Source organism: Scyliorhinus torazame, chromosome 14 (assembly GCF_047496885.1).
Source record: "Scyliorhinus torazame isolate Kashiwa2021f chromosome 14, sScyTor2.1, whole genome shotgun sequence".
Taxonomy (NCBI): domain Eukaryota; kingdom Metazoa; phylum Chordata; class Chondrichthyes; order Carcharhiniformes; family Scyliorhinidae; genus Scyliorhinus; species Scyliorhinus torazame.
Window position 1 is genome coordinate 919726 of NC_092720.1, and position 22988 is coordinate 942713.

Here is a 22988-nt window from a genome sequence, read left to right on the forward strand (position 1 = left end):
TAAACTGACAGCAAATGTATCTGTCTAATCCCCTTTCCCGACTCCCCCTTTCTAACACACCATGCACACCAGAGGGGAAAGGGTGGTTGAGAGGTAAAGTAAATATGAATAAAATAAAAGGATAAAGGATCTCTGATAAAAGGTGACTGAACAGGTAGACGAGGGTAGAGCAGTTGATGTGGTGTATATGGATTTCAGTAAAGCGTTTGATAAGGTTCCCCACGGTAGGCTATTGCAGAAAATACGGAGGCTGGGGATTGAGGGTGATTTAGAGATGTGGATCAGAAATTGGCTAGCTGAAAGAAGACAGAGGGTGGTGGTTGATGGGAAATGTTCAGAATAGAGTTCAGTTACAAGTGGCGTACCACAAGGATCTGTTCTGGGGCCATTGCTGTTTGTCATTTTTATAAATGACCTAGAGGAAGGCGCAGAAGGGTGGGTGAGTAAATTTGCAGACGACACTAAAGTCGGTGGTGTTGTCGATAGTGTGGAAGGATGCTGCAGGTTACAGATTGACATAGATAAGCTGCAGAGCTGGGCTGAGAGGTGGCAAATGGAGTTTAATGTAGAGAAGTGTGAGGTGATTCACTTTGGAAGGAATAACAGGAATGCGGAATATTTGGCTAATGGTAAAGTTCTTGGAAGTGTGGATGAGCAGAGGGATCTCAGTGTCCATGTACATAGATCCCTGAAAGTTGCCACCCAGGTTGATAGGGTTGTGAAGAAGGCCTATGGAGTGTTGGCCTTTATTGGTAGAGGGATTGAGTTCCAGAGTCATGAGGTCATGTTGCAGCTGTACAAAACTCTGGTACGGCCACATTTGGAGTATTGCGTACATTTCTGGTCACCTCATTATAGGAAGGGCGTGGAAGCTTTGGAGCGGGTGCAGAGGAGATTTACCAGGATGTTGCCTGGTATGGAGGGAAAATCTTATGAGGAAAGGCTGATGGAGGTAGGGCAGTAGATGTTGTCTATATGGACTTCAGTAAGGCCTTTGACAAGGTCCCTCATGGTAGACTAGTACAAAAGGTGAAGTCACACGGGATCAGGGGTGAGCTGGCAAGGTGGATACAGAACTGGCTAGGCCATAGAAGGCAGAGAGTAGCAATGGAGGGATGCTTTTCTAATTGGAGGGCTGTGACCAGTGGTGTTCCACAGGGATCAGTGCTGGGACCTTTGCTCTTTGTGTATATATAAATGATTTGGAGGAAAATGTAACTGGTCTGATTAGTAAGTTTGCAGACGACACAAAGGTTGGTGGAATTGCGGATAGCGATGAGGACTGTCGGAGGATACAGCAGGATTTAGATTGTTTGGAGACTTGGGCGGAGAGATGGCAGATGGAGTTTAATCCGGACAAATGTGAGGTAATGCATTTTGGAAGGTCTAATGCAGGTAGGGAATATACAGTGAATGGTAGAACCCTCAAGAGTATTGAAAGTCAAAGAGATCTAGGAGTACAGGTCCACAGGTCATTGAAAGGGGCAACACAGGTGGAGAAGGTAGTCAAGAAGGCATACGGCATGCATGCCTTCATTGGCCGGGGCACTGAGTATAAGAATTGGCAAGTCATGTTGCAGCTGTATAGAACCTTAGTTAGGCCACACTTGGAGTATAGTGTTCAATTCTGGTCGCCACACTACCAGAAGGATGTGGAGGCTTTAGAGAGGGTGCAGAAGAGATTTACCAGAATGTTGCCTGGTATGGAGGGCATAAGCTATGAGGAGCGATTAAATAAACTTGGTTTGTTCTCACTGGAACGAAGGAGGTTGAGGGGAGACCTGATAGAGGTCTACAAAATTATGAGGGGCATAGACAGAGTGGATAGTCAGAGGCTTTTCCCCAGGGTAGAGGGGTCAATTACTAGGGGGCATAGGTTTAAGGGGCAAGGTTTAGAGTAGATGTACGAGGCAAGTTTTTTTACGCAGAGGGTAGTGGGTGCCTGGAACTCGCTACCGGAGGAGGTAGTGGAAGCAGGGACAATAGGGACATTTAAGGGGCATCTTGACAAATATATGAATAGGATGGGAATAGAAGGATACGGACCCAGGAAGTGTAGAAGATTGTAGTTTAGTCGGGCAGCATGGTCGGCACGGGCTTGGAGGGCCGAAGGGCCTGTTCCTGTGCTGTACATTTCTTTGTTCTTTGTTTGTTCTTTGAGTTGAGGTTGTTTTCGTTAGAGAGAAGAAGGTTAAGAGGAGACTTAATAGAGGCATACAAAATGATCAGGGGGTTAGATAGGGTGGACAGTGAGAGCCTTCTCCCGCGGATGGAAATGGCTAGCACGAGGGGACATAGCCTTAAACTGAGGGGTAATAGATATAGGACAGAGGTCAGAGGTAGGTTCTTTACGCAAAGAGTGGTGAGGCCGTGGAATGCCCTACCTGCTACAGTAGTGAACTCGCCAACATTGAGGGCATTTAAAAGTTTATTGGATAAGCATATGGATGCTAATGGCATAGTGTAGGTTGGATGGCTTTTGTTTTTTGACTTCCCATGTCGGTGCAACATCGTGGGCCGAAGGGCCTGTACTGCGCTGTATCGTTCTATGTTCTATGATTCAGACGGGTGTTTTCCAGTTAGTTTCTCTCTCTCAAGGATAGGCCTCCAGTTTAGACCAGGAAGACGGCCCTGATTGGGAAGAATTGCAAGAGACAGCGCAGAGATATGTTCAGGGAGCATGTGCGCAAGGAAAACCCCAAAGGAGGAAAGCACCCCACCCCCCACACAACAGATAATACAGGCTCCCATAAACCCTGTAACCACCCACCGCACCGCCACAGCAGACGAGGCGGAAGTCTTATATTCCACCCCCCTCACAGTGACCCAATTACGGGACGCGTGTGCCAAAATCACACTCTTCCTCCCCGCTTCAGACCCACACCATTTCTTTGCCACCGGCAAACACCAGGCGACCATGTACGGCCTGGATGAAAAAGAGCAGGTAAAGCTCACGGTCCTCAGCTTAGACCCATCGGTCGCAGCAGCCCTTCCCGACCCACAGAATGTAGGAGGAGGCACCCTTGCAGAAATGCATACCGCGATCCTGGATGCGATCGGGTACAACCGGGGCGACCCCGTAGATGGTCTGAATAAATGCAGACAGAAAAAGTCTGAACACCCCACAGCGTTCGCAGGACGCTTGTGGATTCATTTTGAAGCCGTTTTTGGCAACGTAGATCGTGCCCATTTGTCCCCAGACAATATGGCCAAGTGGACCCGCGCCCTTATCTCCCATGCCACGGAAGCAGGACAGAATGCCTGTAGCAATTATGACCCCTCAGAGGAGGCTCATAATGAAAAGTGGGTGGTCAAAAGATTGTCCCGCATTTGGGAACAAGCGGCTCACGGCAAATCAGCAACTAGAACCCCCGAGGAAAACCAAGCCGCCGCAGACGTGCAGGCAGTAAGAACCACTCTCCACAACTCCGCCTGGGTAAACGAGGGAAAGAACAGCCCTCCAGCCAAACCGCAAGAGTGCTACAATTGCGGACAATTGGGACATTTTGCTAAAGAATGCAATGGCCCTAAAAAAACCACAGAGTGCCCAACCGACAGGCACTCTCAATAAGAAAAAGGCAGAGCCCATAGCGACCGAGAACTGAGGTGTCCACATGATGATTTAAAGGAGACACTTGGTGAAAAGTGTTGTCCTTCCTGATGGAACCTGCAGAATGTTTTACGTTGTCTGTCTGTTTGTTAAATGTTGTTCGTCCTACAGGAGAATTTTCTCACCGCCCCACACCCATTCACCTGAACTTTTTAAACTTTTCCCACTGACACCCACCGCGGCCACACGCCCATTCTGCCAATACCTCTGAGGACTTGCCTCAGAGGCCCACCGAGACCAGACGCCCAGTCAGAGGAACTAGCTTTTCAGCTGATACGTGGTCACCAGACCAGACGCCCGATCGTAGCTACTCTTCTGATTTGATGGTAGAATCAGAACAGTAACCCCCACCATGATGACTACACTTTTGTCCGTTCTTTGGTTGCTCAGGCAGTGGAGAAACGGCGTGAGACCTGCCCTGCCTGGGGACCCCCCCATTGGTCAAAAACTCTCGGGTAGGGAAGATACGGTATTGGTAGCCGTCCTACCCGGGGACTCCACCCAAATCTTACCCGTCGCGGCCCATACGCACCTCATTCGACCTTTTTTTTCAAAAACAGTTTTATTTTATTTAGGCAACCTTTGGGTTGCTGCCACATGCTATTTACATCCTGGAACATTTGGATGATAAACCTAGCACGGGTCCACCATTGGGAAGTGTGCCGTGTCCAAACATTTGTTTTGAAAAAAAAAAAATGGGGGGGGGGGGGGGGGGAGTCACATACGGTGACCAATTATAAGGGTTTAATTGGCCCCAAGAAGGACAGACACACTAACACACCAGATATTAAACCGAAGTATTTACACACACTCCGCTTGTCTTACAGAACTCCAGAAGCTCCAAGTCCGGAGAAAAGCAGCGAACACAGGAAAAGGAAGGAAAGAGGACAGCCATGAGGACTCCTTTCTTCGTGCTCAACATGCTTGTTATGGACTTTTTGTTGCGCGGGAACGCGGACCCCATCACTCCAAACCCCTTTACTGTTAACACTTCACGGCCCAGTAGTACTGAGGGCCCAGTCACCAACCACGCTGCATTATCCTGGTGTGCCAAGTTCATAACTTGGTACTCCCTATCGTACATCATTGAGGCCCTGTTAGCATTGGCTATACTCAGTTGTGCAGTACAGACCATGCGCCTCCACAAGTGGAAAAGGAGAGCGTACCGCGCTCAAACCCCGGTCTATCAGATCCGATCCCCGATATTCAGCTATGACCAGACCCCAGACCCCCGTGACCTATAAAGAATAAAGAGTATTCACGTGCATTATTCCTGTAAATAAAGAGATATACGGAACGTTTCATAAAAATAAAAAAAATGTATGATCCTGAGCTTGACTGCCAAGCCAGGAAAGAGTATATTAAATGTTGTGATTGTTGTTGTATGTTTTAGGAAGATAGGATAATGCAATGTTTAGGAGTATAGAGTGTTTAGGTAAAATTAAAGGTTCCCAGTTTATTTTTTTTATAGATACATGCCCCTGCCTGACATAGCGCCCTCAAGAATTGTTTAGGTAAATTTTTGTGCATAGCTAGGGTCAGAGTAGTGGCCATGTAGGAGGTGCCCCCCCCCCCACCAGTGGGGAAACGAAGAGGACAACATTTATGTGATCCTTCACGCTTCGCGTTAGGATCACAAGGCGGGTATGTAGCCATGTAAAATGGCTGCGTTCCGATTAATCTGACCAAACCCAGTTTAAAACAGCTAACCCGAAAGACTGCTGGGAAAAGCAGCCAAGATGACACAAGCAGGCAGCTGCAGACAGGTTTGCATATTCGGCTCTGGGAAGTTAGCCCAGATCGATACTCAGGGCTATCAACAGCCCATCAACCCAGATATTTGCAGTTGCATTCAGGACTGTTTGCAGCCCATCTATTCAGACATCCACAGTTAAATCGGCTATCCCCGGGAACATAGAACATAGAAAATACAGCACAGAACAGGCCCTTCGGCCCACGATGTTGTGCCGAACCTTTGTCCTAGATTAATCATAGATTATCATTGAATTTACAGTGCAGAAGGAGGCCATTCGGCCCTTTGAGTCTGCACCGGCTCTTGGAAAGAGCACCATACCCAAACTCAACACCTCCACCCAACACCAAGGGCAATTTGGACATTAAGGGCAATTTATCATTGGCCAATTCACCTAACCCGCACATCTTTGGACCGTGGGAGGAAACCGGAGCACCCGGAGGAAACCCACGCAGACACGGGGAGGACGTGCAGACTCCGCACAGACAATGACCCAAGCCGGAATCGAACCTGGGACCATGGAGCTGTGAAGCAATTGTGCTATCCACAATGCTACCGTGCTGCCCTTAAGAACAAATAAATCTACATTATATCATCTTACCGTCATCCATGTACCTATCCAATAGCTGCTTGAAGGTCCCTAATGTTTCCGACTCAACTACTTCCACAGGCAGTGCATTCCATGCCCCCACTACTCTCTGGGTAAAGAACCTACCTCTGATATCCCTCCTATATCTTCCACCTTTCACCTTAAATTTATGTCCCCTTGTAATGGTGTGTTCCACCCGGGGAAAAAGTCTCTGACTGTCTACTCTATCTATTCCCCTGATCATCTTATAAACCTCCATCAAGTCGCCCCTCATCCTTCTCCGCTCTAATGAGAATAGGCCTAGCACCCTCAACCTTTTCTCGTAAGACCTACTCTCCATTCCAGGCAACATCCTGGTAAATCTTCTTTGCACCTTTTCCAAAGCTTCCACATCCTTCCTAAAATGAGGCGACCAGAACTGTACACAGTACTCCAAATGTGGCCTTACCAAAGTTTTGTACAGCTGCATCATCACCTCACGGCTCTTAAATTCAATCCCTCTGTTAATGAACGCGAGCACACCATAGGCCTTCTTCACAGCTCTATCCACTTGAGTGGCAACTTTCAAAGATGTATGAACATAGACCCCAAGATCTCTCTCCTCCTCCACATTGCCAAGAACTCTACCGTTAACCCTGCATTCCGCATTCATATTTGTCCTTCCAAAATGGACAACCTCATACTTTTCAGGGTTAAACTCCATCTGCCAATTCTCAGCCCAGCTCTGCATCCTATCTATGTCTCTTTGCAGCCGACAACAGCCCTCCTTACTATCCACAACTCCACCAATCTTTGTATCGTCTGCAAATTTACTGACCCACCCTTCAACTCCCTCATCCAAGTCATTAATGAAAATCACAAACAGCAGAGGACCCAGAACTGATCCCTGCGGTACGCCACTGGTAACTGGGATCCAGGCTGAATATTTGCCATCCACCACCACTCTCTGACTTCTATCGGTTAGCCAGTTCGTTATCCAACTGGCCAAATTTCCCACTATCCCATGCCTCCTTACTTTCTGCATAAGCCTACCATGGGGAACTTTATCAAATGCCTTACTAAAATCCATGTACACTACATCCACTGCTTTACCTTCATCCACATGCTTGGTCACCTCCTCAAAGAATTCAATAAGATTTGTAAGGCAAGACCTACCCCTCACAAATCCGTGCTGACTATCCCTAATCAAGCAGTGTCTTTCCAGATGCTCAGAAATCCTATCCTTCAGTACCCTTTCCATTACTTTGCCTACCACCGAAGTAAGACTAACTGGCCTGTAATTCCCAGGGTTATCCCTAGTTCCTTTTTTGAACAGGGGCACGACATTCGCCACTCTCCAATCCCCTGGTACCACCCCTGTTGACAGTGAGGACGAAAAGATCATTGCCAACGGCTCTGCAATTTCATCTCTTGCTTCCCATAGAATCCTTGGATATATCCCGTCAGGCCCGGGGGACTTGTCTATCCTCAAGTTTTTCAAAATGCCCAACACATCTTCCTTCCTGACAAGTATTTCCTCGAGCTTACCAATCTGTTTCACACTGTCCTCTCCAACAATATCGCCCCTCTCATTTGTAAATACAGAAGAAAAATACTCATTCAAGACCTCTCCTATCTCTTCAGACTCAATACACAATCTCCCGCTACTGTCCTTGATCGGACCTACCCTCGCTCTAGTCATTCTCATATTTCTCACATATGTGTAAAAGGCCTTGGGGTTTTCCTTGATCCTACCCGCCAAAGATTGTTCATGCCCTCTCTTAGCTCTCCTCATCCCTTTCTTCAGTTCCCTCCTGGCTATCTTGTATCCCTCCAATGCCCTGTCTGAACCTTGTTTCCTCAGCCTTACATAAGTCACCTTTTTCCTCTGAACAAGACATTCAACCTCTCTTGTCAACCATGGTTCCCTCACTCGACCATCTCTTCCCTGCCTGACAGGGACATACATATCAAGGACACGTAGTACCTGTTCCTTGAACAAGTTCCACATTTCACTTGTGTCCTTCCCTGACAGCCTATGTTCCCAACTTATGCACTTCAATTCTTGTCTGACAACATCGTATTTACCCTTCACCCAATTGTAAACCTTGCCCTGTTGCACGTACCTATCCCTCTCCATTACCCAAGTGAAAGTCACAGAATTGTGGTCACTATCTCCAAAATGCTCCCCCACTAACAAATCTATCACTTGCCCTGGTTCATTACCCAGTACTAAATCCAATATTGCCCCTCCTCTGGTCGGACAATCTACATACTGTGTTAGAAAAGCTTCCTGGACACACTGCACAAACACCACCCCATCCAAACTATTTGATCTAAAGAGTTTCCACTCAATATTTGGGAAGTTAAAGTCGCCCATGACTACTACCCTGTGACTTCTGCACCTTTCCAAAATCTGTTTCCCAATCTGTTCCTCCACATCTCTGCTACTATTGGGGGGCCTATAGAAAACTCCTAACAAGGTGACTGCTCCTTTCCTATTTCGGACTTCAACCCATACTACCTCAATAGGGTGATACTCCTCAAACTGCCTTTCTGCAGCTGTTATACTATCTCTAATTAATAATGCCACCCCCCCACCTCTTTTACCACCCTCCCTAATCTTATTGAAACATCTATAACCAGGGACCTCCAACAACCATTTCTGCCCCTCTTCTATCCAAGTTTCCGTGATGGCCACCACATCGTCGTCCCAAGTACCGATCCATGCCTTAAGTTCACCCACCTTATTCCTGATGCTTCTTGCGTTGAAGTATACACACTTCAACCCATCTCCGTGCCTGCAAATACTCTCCTTTGTCAGTGTTCCCTTCCCCACTGCCTCATTACATGCTTTGGCGTCCTGAATATCGGCTACCTTAGTTGCTGGACTACAAATCCGGTTCCCATTCCCCTGCCAAATTAGTTTAAACCCTCCCGAAGAGTACTAGCAAACCTCCCTCCCAGGATATTGGTGCCCCTCTGGTTCAGATGCAACCCGTCCTGCTTGTACAGGTCCCACCCTCCCCAGAATGCGCTCCAATTATCCAAATACCTGAAGCCCTCCCTCCTACACCATTCCTGCAGCCACGTGTTCAACTGCACTCTCTCCCTATTCCTAGCCTCGCTATCACGTGGCACCGGCAACAAACCAGAGATGACAACTCTGTCTGTCCTGGCTTTCAACTTCCAGCCTAACTCCCTAAACTTGTTTATTACCTCCACACCCCTTTTCCTACCTATGTCGTTGGTACCAATGTGCACCACGACTTCTGGCTGCTCACCCTCCCCCTTAAGGATCCTGAAGACACGATCCGAGACATCCCTGGCCCTGGCACCCGGGAGGCAACATACCTTCCGGGAGTCTCGCTCGCGACCACAGAATCTCCTATCTATTCCCCTAACCATTGAATCTCCTACAACTATTGCTTTTCTATTCTCCCCCCTTCCCTTCTGAGCCCCAGAGCCAGACTCCATGCCAGAGACCTGACCGCTAGGGCCTTCCCCCGGTAGGTCATCCCCCCCCAACAGCATCCAAAACGGTATACTTGTTTTGAAGGGGAACGGCCACGAGGGATCCCTGCACTGTCTGCCTGTTTGTTTTTTTCCCCCTGACTGTAACCCAGCTATTCTTGTCCTGTACCTTGGGTGTGGTTACCTCCCTGTAACTCTTCTCAATCACCCCCTCTGCCTCCCGGATGATCCGAAGTTCATCCAGCTTCAGCTCCAGTTCCCTAACACGGTCTTTGAGGAGCTGAAGTTGGGTGCACTTCCCGCAGGTATAGTCAGTGGGGACACCGGTGGTATCCCTCACCACCCACATCCTACAGGAGGAGCATGTAACTGGCCTAGCCTCCATCCCCTCTTACCTTAAAGAATATAGCTGCTGTGTGGACTAACTAGATCTCCGCCCTCCGACTCTGCTCCCAGTCAGCTACACTTCCTGTAAACTCCTGGCTCTCTTCGCACTCTTTGCGGAAATGTCGGAAACAAAATGAAAGGAGCACCTTACTCCCTCCTCACCTAACTCCCTCGGTCACCAAACTCTCACTATCGCACTCAAAAAGCACCAAATTCAGCACTCCCTCGGTCACCAAACTCTCACTATAGCACTCAAAAAGCACAAAATTCAGCACTCAGTGCAAACAAAGTCTGCACTGTAGGGGATCACTTTCATACTGTGAATCTAGCCTCTGAAAAACTGACCTAATCCAATTAACTAATTAACAAGCTCCAGCTGCAAGTGCCTCGAAGTAGAAGCCTGTTTAAAGCTGATTGAAAATTCACCTTCTTCTAAACCAAACAGCAACTTTTAAGTTAATTAACTAAATAAAAGACTAAACTTTAGATAAAAATGAAGCCTTATACTCCCTCGCTCACCAAACTCTCACTATCGCACTCAAATGCACCAAATTCAGCACTCAGTGCAAAAAAAACTGCACTGGTTTCCAGGGAACAATTGCAACACATTAGCAATTGAACACCGGGCCAGACCTGTCGGCGCCTGCAGTGGCCGAAACAAAGACAGGTGAGCGACCACCCCCCGATCGAGGAATCGCCTCACCATTGGACACATCGACCCCAGAGATTGGGGACAGAATCCAATCACTTGGGACTCAGGGTCAAGGGCCGCTCCGGGAGGCGGGAAGCCCCTGGGCCCTATAAACGTGAGGGTCCAAGTTCAGATCTCTCTCTCTCTCCTGCTCGAGACCTTCGCAAGACCAGCCACCGGCAACTGTAAGTTTGAATCCAGCGATCGCTATCCGGTAGAGACACCTAGCCACCGACCTGTAGCAGCCTTTTGAATCCCGCGGGCCAGATTTGATTGGACAAGCCATTTGTTTCCCTGACCTGGTGGGCTCTTCCTAAGTTAAGTATTGGCCAGTAGTGATAGGTTTATTATATAGAAAGTAGTATTAGGGTATTAATATTGCTTGTGGTATATAATAAATGACCGTTGTTTTAATCCTTACTAAGCGGTGTGCTGTATTATTAATCATAACCTGAACTTGAACCACGTGGCGGTATCATAAAGATACCTGGTGACTCATGAGCAAAGGTGATGTAATCAGAGCAAATAGACGAAGGTTAAAAAGAGCAACAGGATCCGCAGAACATAAATAATAAAATAAAGGAGAAATGGAACAAAGAAAATAAACAGGAAGAACTCTCGCAGACTTCCCCACAGGGATGAAGCGTCATTGCAAAGATACTTCATACCAAGGTACGTTCATCCATTAATCCTTCCTTTCACACTACATATACTTCAAAATGCTGAAGGCTAGTAGCCTCCCGACAAGGCTTCCTTCTCAATGGCAGAGTACTTTCTTTGGCACAGATTTTTAAAAAAAAGAAGTATCCCACTGACCTCTCGCTTCCTGACTCGTCATCCTGTATCAACACTGCCCCCATCCCAGGTCGCTGGCATCAGTCGCCATTTTAAAGGGATTGAGAAATCAGGGTGGCCAACCTTGGCTTGTTTACCAATATGGCATTCTGCGGATCAGACCATTTTTGCTAGTTTCTGTGGATTGTCGATATGGATGCTGTTTTATCGGGTTGGAATCACCCACGTCCACACCATGTTCAATTAAGGTAGTGCACTGCGGTGTGTTCCTACAAATCGTCTTATTGCTCTTAGTCTAAGTTTGCAAGCTCAGTGTCTAACTGTTCTAGCATTACTGTATTTGCTAGTTGTACCACAGGAGGGTCGCGCTGTGAACTGTCGACCTCTTCCCCTGCCTCACTCTTACCATCACTAACCTTTTCCATGACTCCTGCCGCCTGACACACTGGTACCTTCCTAACTTCTTCCATACAATAATATTTCTTCAATATATTTATGGGTCATAATCGCTCCTTCCTCCTCCTATGGTCTGCAGTACCTGAGGTAAGTCACCTCACTCACTCTCCTAAATACCTTTTCGGGGCCACTGAATTTCTCTTTCGGAGGTTCATCCTGTAAAAGCAACAATACCAGTCCCTCATCTCCAGTTTGGAATGTTCTGGACCTGGCATGTTTGTCCACCCACATTTTCATTCGTGCTCCCGAAACCTTTAAATGCTCTTGGGTTACCTGACAAGCTCCCGTGAATCTTTCTAGAAACGGGGACACCTATTGCAACATTGAGGATTCATCCTGTTGTTCTAGAAACTTCTCTTTCATCAATTTTAACAGACCCCGTACTTCATGGCCATAGGCCAATTCAATTGGGCTAAATCCAGTAGATTCATTCGGAGAATCACTGGTGGCAAATCGTAAACAATCCAACCCCTTGTCCCAATCTCTTGGAGATTCACGGCAAAAGGCCCGAATCATGGTTTTGAGAGTCTGATGATATCTCTCCAAAGCTCCCTGAGTTTGTGGGTGATAGGTGGTCAACTTTAATTGTTTGATACCTAAACTATGAAATATGTCTTGGAAGATTTGAGACATAAAGTTAGAACCCTGTTCAGATTGCACTTCTCAGGATTGGCCATAGTGTGTGAAAAACTGTGTCAATTTTTGCACTGCTACCTTAGCTGTAATTGTTCTCCAAGGTGTAGCTTCTGGAAATTTGGGTGGTTATGTTCAAACACTGGTATGGGCATGAAAGGCATGGGTTTAATCCAATGTTGCAGATTATCTATAACCCAACAGGCATGACAGGTTGTACAGAATCACACAACATCCTTACGCAGTCCTGGCCAGGAAGATGCCTGTTGACTAATGCCCGAGTTTTCCAAATTCCCATACGTCCTGCCATTGGTACCTCATGTGCCACCCGCAGTATTTCCTTGCTTCTCCAAGTGAAGACAGATGTGAAATACTCGCTTAACACCCTACCAATGACATCCGAGTCAACGTACAGACTACCCCCTTGGTCCCTAATGGGTCCTACTCTTTCTCTGGTTATCCTCTTCCCCTTGATATACCAATGCAATATCTTGGGATTTTCTCTAACCTCACCCGCCAGTGCTTTTTCTCACCCTTTCTTTGCTCTCCCAACTGCTTTTTTGAGATTCTCCCCTGCACTATCAATACATTTTGAGGGCCTCTGTAGATTTTCTCCCTCAATACCCATTGAAAGCCTCTCTTTTCCTCCCTAACCAGTCCTGACTATTCCTAGACACCACCCACTGTTCTGCTATAGATTTACCCAGTAAGAGTCTGACAATACCAGGTTAATGTCCAACAGGTTTATTTGTAATCACTAGCTTTCGGAGCACAGCTCCTTCCTCAGGTGGGTCATTTCCCCCCCCCCCCCCCCCCCCCCCCCCCCCCCCCCAATCCCCCCCACCCCCCGGGACGGCCCCGGTTCTACTTTCCCTGCCATTGGTTTATAGTGTCTTTCACAACCTGATAAAAACACTTCTCTGCTACTGTGAAGTAATTCTGTCGTCAATATGATGGGGGAAATTCAGACACCACTGTAAGATTCACAAACGGAAAGGACCAGATGCTGGGGGTGAAACGGGATTTTTGGTGTTCTGAAGATACTTGAACTTCGGATGTAAAGTGTGCTGGATGCCAAATTGGTGAGGTGTTAATCAAGGTAATAAGAGGAGCAGAAATAGAACACCATAATGTCTCTCCCTGGTCCTGCATTTGATCGATGTACACAGTATTGTTGGGGAGTTCCCAGGGTTTGGACCCTGTGACAGAGAGAACTGCAATATAGTTGCTTGTGAGGACGGTGTGGGGCTTGGAGGGAACTCGCAGTTGTCGATGTTCCTGTGCAACTGCTGCCCTGGTCTTCTAGGCGGTAAAGGCCACAGGTTTGGAAGATACTGTCAAAGGAACCTCAGCAAGTTGCTGTGGGACTTCACCCCTCTTTCTACCCATGCTAATGTTACTGATTTAGGCCACGACATCTGGCTGTCCAACCTCTCCCCCCTCAGACTACAAATCATATACAATAGGTAGGCGAGATCTGAAGTGCAAGTTATTGCCAATCTACTTCCTGTGCTTGTTTTGATCACCTTAGGGGCCCAGATAGAAATTCCCTTTTTTCTCAAATTGGCGTTGGGACATTTTTGTTAAACACACATCAACAACAAAAACCTTAGACAACCTTTTAAGAGAAGAATGAGAGCCATTCAGTTCCTCTGCTGTTGGTGATTTAACATTAACAGCTGACTGGTTATAAAATAGCAAAGCTGACACAAGGTGGAACATTGATGGAATGTGCACAAAGTTGAAATACACACAATGTGCAGAATGTATTTACCTGACGTGAATTTTCAGGTTGCTGGAAGTTGCAAACTGAAGGTTGCAGACGTCACAAACATATGGCTTTTCCTCACCGTGGTGCATGCGATTGTGGAAGACTAGCTGGCATTTCTGGGCAAAACTTTTATCGCAAATATCACATTGATAAGGCTTCTCACCTGCAACAGGGTACAGCAGTGTATCAGCTTGCGGGAAATACCAAGTGATTCAAACTGAAAATCCTAATTAGAAAGTGAGGATACGCAGTGTACATGCTGGTACACTATATCGTCATGCAGGAAAACATTGGAGCAGTTCTTAAATGAAAGGATATAGTGAACACAGAGCATGGGGAAAAGTAAAAGTAAAATGGGGAATGGAAAGCAAGGATTTAAGTTGAAGGTTTTGAAAGCCTGGAGGTAAGGTATGAGGTAGAGGGAACTGGATAGGGAACGGCTAAAGGCAGAATTGCAATACTTGAAGAGGCAGGGCTATGGTAGAGTAAAGGGTACAAGGGTCGAAGAGCAGTCCAGTGTCAGGTGTTAACTCACGTTTAGTTTAATATTGATCCGACTGACATACTCTCACAGGTAGTGTTTCCATCAGCCCAAAACCCTTGTGTGCCTTTTAGATCTAGATATTTGATTCATTATCTAAAAATTACATTCGTGAAATATTGCGCTGTTGGTCTGCAGACCAAAATCCCATCCCAACCCTTTTATAATGAACCTCTTCCTCAGGAGAGTAGCCATAAAATTCAGTGAAAGGTGAACAAAGACAAACAGGAAAAACTGCAAAGGAACAACGGGTGGGTTTTACAGAAGAGATGTTTCAGGTACAGGCCAGACCATTCCAACAAGAGCGAAAAGTAAGGGATCAGAAGGTAATGCTCCTTGGATGATGAGAGAGACAAGAGAATATGATGAAACCAAAACAAAGAGGCTATATGATGTCAGTCTGGGCTGGAGAGATTTAGATATGAAGAGAGATTGCATAGAGTGGGGCTGTTTGCCTTGGAGCAGAGGAGACTGAGGGGGGACAGGATTGAGATGTATAAAATTATGAGGGGCATAGATAGAGGAGACAGGAAGAAACTTTTCCCCTTGGTGGAGGGATCAATGACCAGGGGGCAGAGATTTAAGGTGAGGGACAGGAGGTTTCGAGGGGATGTGAGGAAAAACCTTTCACCCAGAGGGGGGTGGGAGTCTGGAACTCGCTGCCTGAAAGGTGGAGGCAGAGGCCCTCAGAACATTTCAGAAGTATTTAGGTGTGCAGTTGCGATCCCAGGGCAGACACGGCGATGGGCCAAGTGCTGGGAAATGGGATTAAAATAGTTAGATGGTTGTTTTTGACCAGCACAGCCACGATGGACTGAAGGGCCTTCTCTGTGCTCTATGACTGTAATTTTTCAAACGAGAACCAAGCCAAATACAATAAGTTGAGTTGGGAAGCCAAAAGTAAAATAAAATGGCAGTTACCATAAAATGGAACCCAAAAATCTAATGATGAGCAGATGGTAAAAGGCAGAGTGGGTCATCAGGGGCTGGTTTAGCACAGTGGGCTAAACAGTTGGCTTGTAATGCAGAACAAAGCCAGCAGCGTGGGTTCAATTCCCGTACCGGCCTCCCCGAACAGGCGCCGGAATGTGGCGACTAGGGGCCACAGTAACTTTTCACAGTAACTTCATTGAAGCCTACTTGTGACAATAAGCGATTATTATTATTTGGGACAAAGATAGAGACACAGGGCAGGCAAGGCGAGAATACTTACCGAGGGGATACTGACAAAATATCAGTAGAAATAGAGATAGCAGAAGTATTGAATGGGGTGAAAATTAATGGGAAAATTGGAGATTGCTTACACTTAGAGCAGGTATCTCAGCTGGTTCGGATGGCTCACATCCCAGATTAGGAAGGGAAATGGGAACCCAGAGAGTGGAAGCGCTTGCCATAATTGTTCAATCCTGCCCAGATACTCGGTGAGTGGGATGAACCAGAGAATTGGCAGGTAGCAAATGGAACATGCTTGGTCAAGAATCGGTGCAAGGACATGCCTGGTAAATACAAGTTGAAAAATCCATCAGTCGTGTGGTTTTTAGCATAATGAAGAGATTTTTTAATAAATCAACAGCTTTGAGCTGTCAGTGGATGGTGCTCACGGGTCAGTGCGAGGACCATTGTTTATATATATATATTATAAAAATCAAACTTGGAGACATAAAGTATCCCAAGAACAGGAGAAAGACAAGAAGCAAAAGGGAAGAAGGAACTTAAAACAATCAAGTCGGAGCAAAAGTAATTGGACCCGGAGGCTTCGAAAGACAGGAGAGGGGCGAGACTTCAGGGAGTAGCTGCTGTTGTTGCACTGGGCTGGTCGTGGGTCACAAGTCAGTGGGTTGACCAGAATTGGGGAAAATAGAGTGTGACTTCAGAGGGTGCCAGCTCAGCAACTAGTTAGTGTGAACTTTGCCCATTTTGATTGTTTAAGAACTGGTCCAGTTACTGGGAGGTTTTATTCGTAGTATGACTTTTGCAGTTGCAGTAGTAAAGCTTATTGGTGGTAGTACGGTTTAGTAATTAAAATTAATTAATCCAGTCGTGTAATAGCTGGATTATAGAAAAAAGTAAAGGTTTTGCATGACATTTAAGCATCTTAGAGGCACAGGAGAAGGAACTCATTGGAGAGCAAGTCTCCTTTGCTTTCTAGTTTTCAGTTTATAGCAAATAGCCCAAATGTTAATTTCAGGTGTGACAGGGCAGCAAAATGCTCATCCTGTGGTGTGTGTGAAATGAAATGAAAAAATGAAATTAAAATCACTTATTGTCACAAGTAGGCTTCAAATGAAGTTACTGTGAAAAGCCCCTAGTCGCCACATTCTGGCACCTGTTCGGGGAGGCTGGTACGGGAATCGAACCGTGCTGCTGGCCTGCCTTGGTCTGCTTTAAAAGCCAGCTATTTAGTCCTGTGCTAAACCAGCCCTTAATGGAAGTGGTGGGCACCTCACGTGGCCTAGACAAGCACATCTACAGGAAGTGTCACCACCTGCAGAAACTCGAGTTCTGGGATTCGGAATTCAAGAGGCAGCTGGGGTCACTGTGGTGCATCCACAATGCGGAGGACTATGTGGATAGCATGTTTAGCAAAGTGGTCACACCACAGGTTAGGATCATGCAGGCAGTGAGGGAATGGGTGACTACCAGAAGATCAAGGAGGACCAGACAGGTATTGCAGGAGTCGTCAAAGTCTATCTTGCTCACAAACCAGTTTTCCATTTTGATTCTGGATAATACAATTCGTATTAAAATCTTAATTATTTGATGTGTTTACAGTTACCTGTGTGGGTCCTGATGTGTGTTTTTAGCTGGTTGCACTGAGTGAAAGCCTTCGCACAGAGCTGGCACACATACGGTTTTAGTCCTTTGTGAATCCTCATGTGCCGGCGCAGGCTGCTGGCTTCGGAGAACAATTTGCCGCACATGTTACAGATTGGTTTCAACTTCAGCTGCTCCCCATCACTGCTCCCCGGCTTTGCCAACCGGACTCTGCTTCCTCCAGCTGTTCGTTTCGATTTGCACCTTTCTGACAAGGTGCCACGTCGCCGAGAGCACTTCCGTCTCGGCTTCCCATTTGTCGTCTGAACAATCTTGTTCGCAGCTACAGGATTTTTATAGTCGTTATCTAACTCTGGGTGAGGGATGTTGTTTGGTTGGAGGTCAGTGCTGACCATGTTTAATTGTGCTGCACTCTCACCACACACTCTACTCACCACCTTTCTAACGGAGCAACTGCTTTGACGTTTAATTCTTGCACAGTGGCGCACCTTGTTGGAACTGATGCCCCTCACCGGCAGAACAAAGTTCTGGTCAGCCTTTGGTTCCTCCCCTCTGCTTCCTGACGTTCTGTCCATGTTTGCTGGCTGTAAGTGCAATTTGTCCATTTTCCAATCACAGTTAGTACCTGGATTACTAAACAATGTTTCTTCACAGGTCCCTGCTCCAGGTCCCTGCTGGACAATGTCCTTCTCTGTTCCTGGGCTGGTGAAGCAGCTGATTGGCTCTTTAGTCTCCTGGATGTCAGATAGTGCTTTAGGTTCATTGTTCAAATTAATCTCAAGTGATTTTGTCTTTGCTTTACATATTTTCACAACATCCTCCATCTGCAGATAGCCGGCAGCAGCCTCCAGCGCAGCAGCATTGCATCTGTGGACAAAATTAAAGTAATCAAAATGGCTGTAACAAGGAAAATAATTATGCAAGAATGACAATCCTCACGATCAGATGGTTCCCACCTGGGGTTTTAAAGGAAGTTGGTACGATGTGTTCTAACTATAATCTTCCAATGTTCTCTCAATTAGAAACAGCTCCTTTAGATTAGAAAACTATTTGTCACTTAGACCGATCAGTTAAAACAACCAGGAAAATCAGGGGGTTACCGATCAGGAGTCACCGATCAGGGAACACAAGGAAAATCAGGGGGTTACCGATCAGGAGTCACCGATCAGGGAACACAAGGAAAATCAGGGGGTTACCGATCAGGAGTCACCGATCAGGGAACACAAGGAAAATCAGGGGGTTACCGATCAGGAGTCACCGATCAGGGAACACAAGGAAAATCAGGGGGTTACCGATCAGGAGTCACCGATCAGGGAACACAAGGAAAATCAGGGGGTTACCGATCAGGAGTCACCGATCAGGGAACACAAGGAAAATCAGGGGGTTACCGATCAGGAGTCACCGATCAGGGAACACAAGGAAAATCAGGGGGTTACCGATCAGGAGTCACCGATCAGGGAACACAAGGAAAATCAGGGGGTTACCGATCAGGAGTCACCGATCAGGGAACACAACATTTGTCGTTGGGAAATTGCTCGTCCCTCACTAACATCTTGAAAATTTTCGTCGGAACCAGGGTGGATTTCAGATAAGTCTATCCCAACGGTCAGACTGATTTTTAAAAAACAGACGGCTAACAGTGATGGGAATGCCGACACACACAGACGGCTAACAGTGATGGGAATGCCGACACACACAGACGGCTAACAGTGATGGGAATGCCGACTCACACAGACGGCTAACAGTGATGGGAATGCCGACACACACAGACGGCTAACAGTGATGGGAATGCCGACACACACAGACGGCTAACAGTGATGGGAATGCCGACTCACACAGACGGCTAACAGTGATGAGAATGCCGACACACACAGACAGCTAACAGTGATGGGAATGCCGACACATACAGACGGCTAACAGTGATGGGAATGCCGACACAGACGGCTAACAGTGATGGGAATGCCGACACACACAGACGGCTAACAGTGATGGGAATGCCGACACACACAGACGGCTAACAGTGATGGGAATGCCGACTCACACAGACGGCTAACAGTGATGGGAATGCTGACACAAACAGACGGTTAACGCAGTGATGGGAATGCCGACACACACAGACGGCAACGCAGTGATGGGAATGCCAACACAAGTTACTTGTATGGATGTCCAGAAGGTATTTGAAAGTCCTCACAAGAGTCTGTAACTAAAGTTGAAGTTTATGGAATTGAAGGCAAATTACTGACCTGGTTAGGAGACTGGCTGTGAAGGAGAAAGTAGGGATAATGGGAGTTGGGATAATGGGATAACGGGAGTTGGGGTAATCGGAGTTGGGATAATGGGAATTGGGAGTACGGATAATGGGAGCCTCAGACAGAAACGGCAATTGAGATTAGATCAGTTGTTCATTTCAAATCTGAAATCTACTTTTTTTTAAATAGACAAAAGATATCAATGGGATACGGGGCAACGGCAGGTATCAGAGTCCGCTCCCGGATCGGGATAGGCCAGTAGTTATCGGAGTAAGCTCCCGGATCAGGATAGGCCAGTAGGTATCAGAATCAGCTCCCGGGTCACGATGCGGTTCGGGATAGGCCAGTAGGTATCGGAGTCAGTTCCCAGATCGGGGTCAGGATACGGGGCAACGGCAAGTATCGGAGTCAGCTCCCGGATCGGGATTGGCAAGCAGGCATTGGAGACAGCTCCCGGATCGGGATTGGTCAGCAGGTATTGGAGTCAGCTCCCGGATCGGGATTGGCCAGCAGGTATCGGAGTCAGCTCCCGGATCGGGATTGGTCAGCAGGTATCGGAATCAGCTCCCGGAATGGGATTGGCCAGCAGGTATTGGAGACAGCTCCCGGATCGGGATCGGGATTGGCCAGCAGGTATCGGAGTCAGCTCCCGGATCGGGATTGGCCAGCAGGTATCGGAGTCAGCTCCCGGATCGGGATCGGGATTGGCCAGCAGGTATTGGAGTCAGCTCCCGGATCCGATCGGGATTGGCCAACAGGTATTGGAGACAGCTCCCGGATCCGATCGGGATTGGCCAGCAGGTATTGGAGACAGCTCCCGGATCGGGATCGGGATTGGCCAGCAGGTATTGGAGACAGCTCCCGGATCGGGATTGGTCAGCAGGTATCGGAGTCAGCTCCCGGATCGGGATCGGGATTGGCCAGCAGGTATCGGAGACAGCTCCCGGATCGGGATCGGGATTGGCCAGCAGGTATTGGAGACAGCTCCCGGATCGGGATCGGGATTGGCCAGCAGGTATCGGAGTCAGCTCCCGGATCGGGATCGGGATTGGCCAGCAGGTATCGGTGTCAGCTCCCGGATCGGGATCGGGATTGGCCAGCAGGTATTGGGAGTCAGCTCCCGGATCGGGATTGGCCAACAGGTATTGGGAGCCAGCTCCCGGATCGGGATCTGGATTGGCCAGCAGGTATTGGGAGTCAGCTCCCGGATCGGGATTGGCCAGCAGGTATTGGAGACAGCTCCCGGATCGGGATCGGGATTGGCCAGCAGGTATTGGAGACAGCTCCCGGATCGGGATCGGGATTGGCCAGCAGGTATTGGAGACAGCTCCCGGATCGGGATTGGCCAGCAGGTATTGGAGTCAGCTCCCGGATCGGGATCGGGATTGGCCAGCAGGTATTGGAGTCAGCTCCCGGATCGGGATCGGGATTGGCCAGCAGGTATTGGAGACAGCTCCCGGATCGGGATCGAGATTGGCCAGCAGGTATCGGAGTCAGCTCCCGGATCGGGATCGGGATTGGCCAGCAGGTATCGGAGTCAGCTCCCGGATCGGGATTCGCCAGCAGGTATTGGAGTCAGCTCCCGGATCGGGATTGGCCAGCAGGTATTGGAGACAGCTCCCGGATCGGGATCGGGATTGGCCAGCAGGTATTGGAGACAGCTCCCGGATCGGGATCGGGATTGGCCAGCAGGAATTGGAGTCAGCTCCCGGAATGGGATTGGCCAGCAGGTATCGGAGTCAGCTCCCGGATCGGGATCGGGATTGGCCAGCAGGTATTGGAGACAGCTCCCGGATCGGGATCGGGATTGGCCAGCAGGTATTGGAGTCAGCACCCGGATCGGGATTCGCCAGCAGGTATCGGAGACAGCTCCCGGATCGGGATCGGGATTCGCCAGCAGGTATTGGAGACAGCTCCCGGATCGGGATCGGGATTGGCCAGCAGGTATTGGAGTCAGCTCCCGGATCGGGATCGGGATTGGCCAGCAGGAATTGGAGTCAGCTCCCGGAATGGGATTGGCCAGCAGGTATCGGAGTCAGCACCCGGATCGCGATTCGCCAGCAGGTATCGGAGACAGCTCCCGGATCGGGATCGGGATTGGCCAGCAGGTATTGGAGACAGCTCCCGGATCGGGATTGGCCAGCAGGTATTGGAGACAGCTCCCGGATCGGGATCGGGATTCGACAGCAGGTATTGGAGACAGCTCCCGGATCGGGATCGGGATTGGCCAGCAGGTATTGGAGACAGCTCCCGGATCGGGATCGGGATTCGCCAGCAGGTATTGGAGACAGCTCCCGGATCGGGATTCGCCAGCAGGTATCGGAGTCAGCTCCCGGATCGGGATCGGGATTGGCCAGCAGGAATTGGAGTCAGCTCCTGGATTGGGATTGGCCAGCAGGTATCGGAGTCAGCTCCCGGATCGGGATTGGCCAGCAGGAATTGGAGTCAGCTCCCGGATCGGGATTGGCCAGCAGGTATCGGAGTCAGCTCCCGGATCGGAATTGGCCAGCAGGTATCGGAGTCAGCTCCCGGATCGGGATCGGGATTGGCCAGCAGGTATTGGAGTCAGCTCCCGGATCGGGATTGGCCAGCAGGTATCGGAGTCAGCTCCCGGATCGGGATTGGCCAGCAGGTATTGGAGACAGCTCCCGGATCGGGATTGGCCAGCAGGTATCGGAGTCAGCTCCCGGATCGGGATTGGCCAGCAGCTATCGGAGTCAGCTCCCGGATCGGGATCGGGATTGGCCAGCAGGTATCGGAGACAGCTCCCGGATCGGGATCGGGATTGGCCAGCAGGTATCGGAGTCAGCTCCCGGATCGGGATCGGGATTGGCCAGCAGGTATCGGTGTCAGCTCCCGGATCGGGATCGGGATTGGCCAGCAGGTATTGGGAGTCAGCTCCCGGATCGGGATTGGCCAACAGGTATTGGGAGTCAACTCCCGGATCGGGATCGGGATTGGCCAGCAGGTATTGGGAGTCAGCTCCCGGATCGGGATTGGCCAGCAGGTATTGGAGACAGCTCCCGGATCGGGATCGGGATTGGCCAGCAGGTATTGGAGACAGCTCCCGGATCGGGATTGGCCAGCAGGTATTGGAGTCAGCTCCCGGATCGGGATCGGGATTGGCCAGCAAGTATTGGAGTCAGCTCCCGGATCGGGATCGGGATTGGCCAGCAGGTATTGGAGACAGCTCCCGGATCGGGATCGAGATTGGCCAGCAGGTATCGGAGTCAGCTCCAAGATCGGGATCGGGATTGGCCAGCAGGTATCGGAGTCAGCTCCCGG

At 48.7% G+C, this 22988-nt stretch overlaps 1 protein-coding gene across 3 annotated transcripts in view; it reads right to left on the reverse strand.

Annotated features, from left to right (window-relative positions):
• LOC140389484 (myoneurin-like) overlaps window positions 1-22988 on the reverse strand; it is a 200534-nt gene that overhangs the window by 54392 nt on the left and 123154 nt on the right. For all 3 annotated transcript variants that reach the window (XM_072473619.1, XM_072473618.1, XM_072473620.1), the window contains exons 3-4: window positions 17456-18321; window positions 14142-14301 (exon numbers count right to left, since the gene is read on the reverse strand). In XM_072473619.1, the coding sequence (XP_072329720.1) occupies window positions 14142-14301; window positions 17456-18321 (1026 nt within the window). The remainder of the gene's footprint in view (window positions 1-14141; window positions 14302-17455; window positions 18322-22988) is intronic.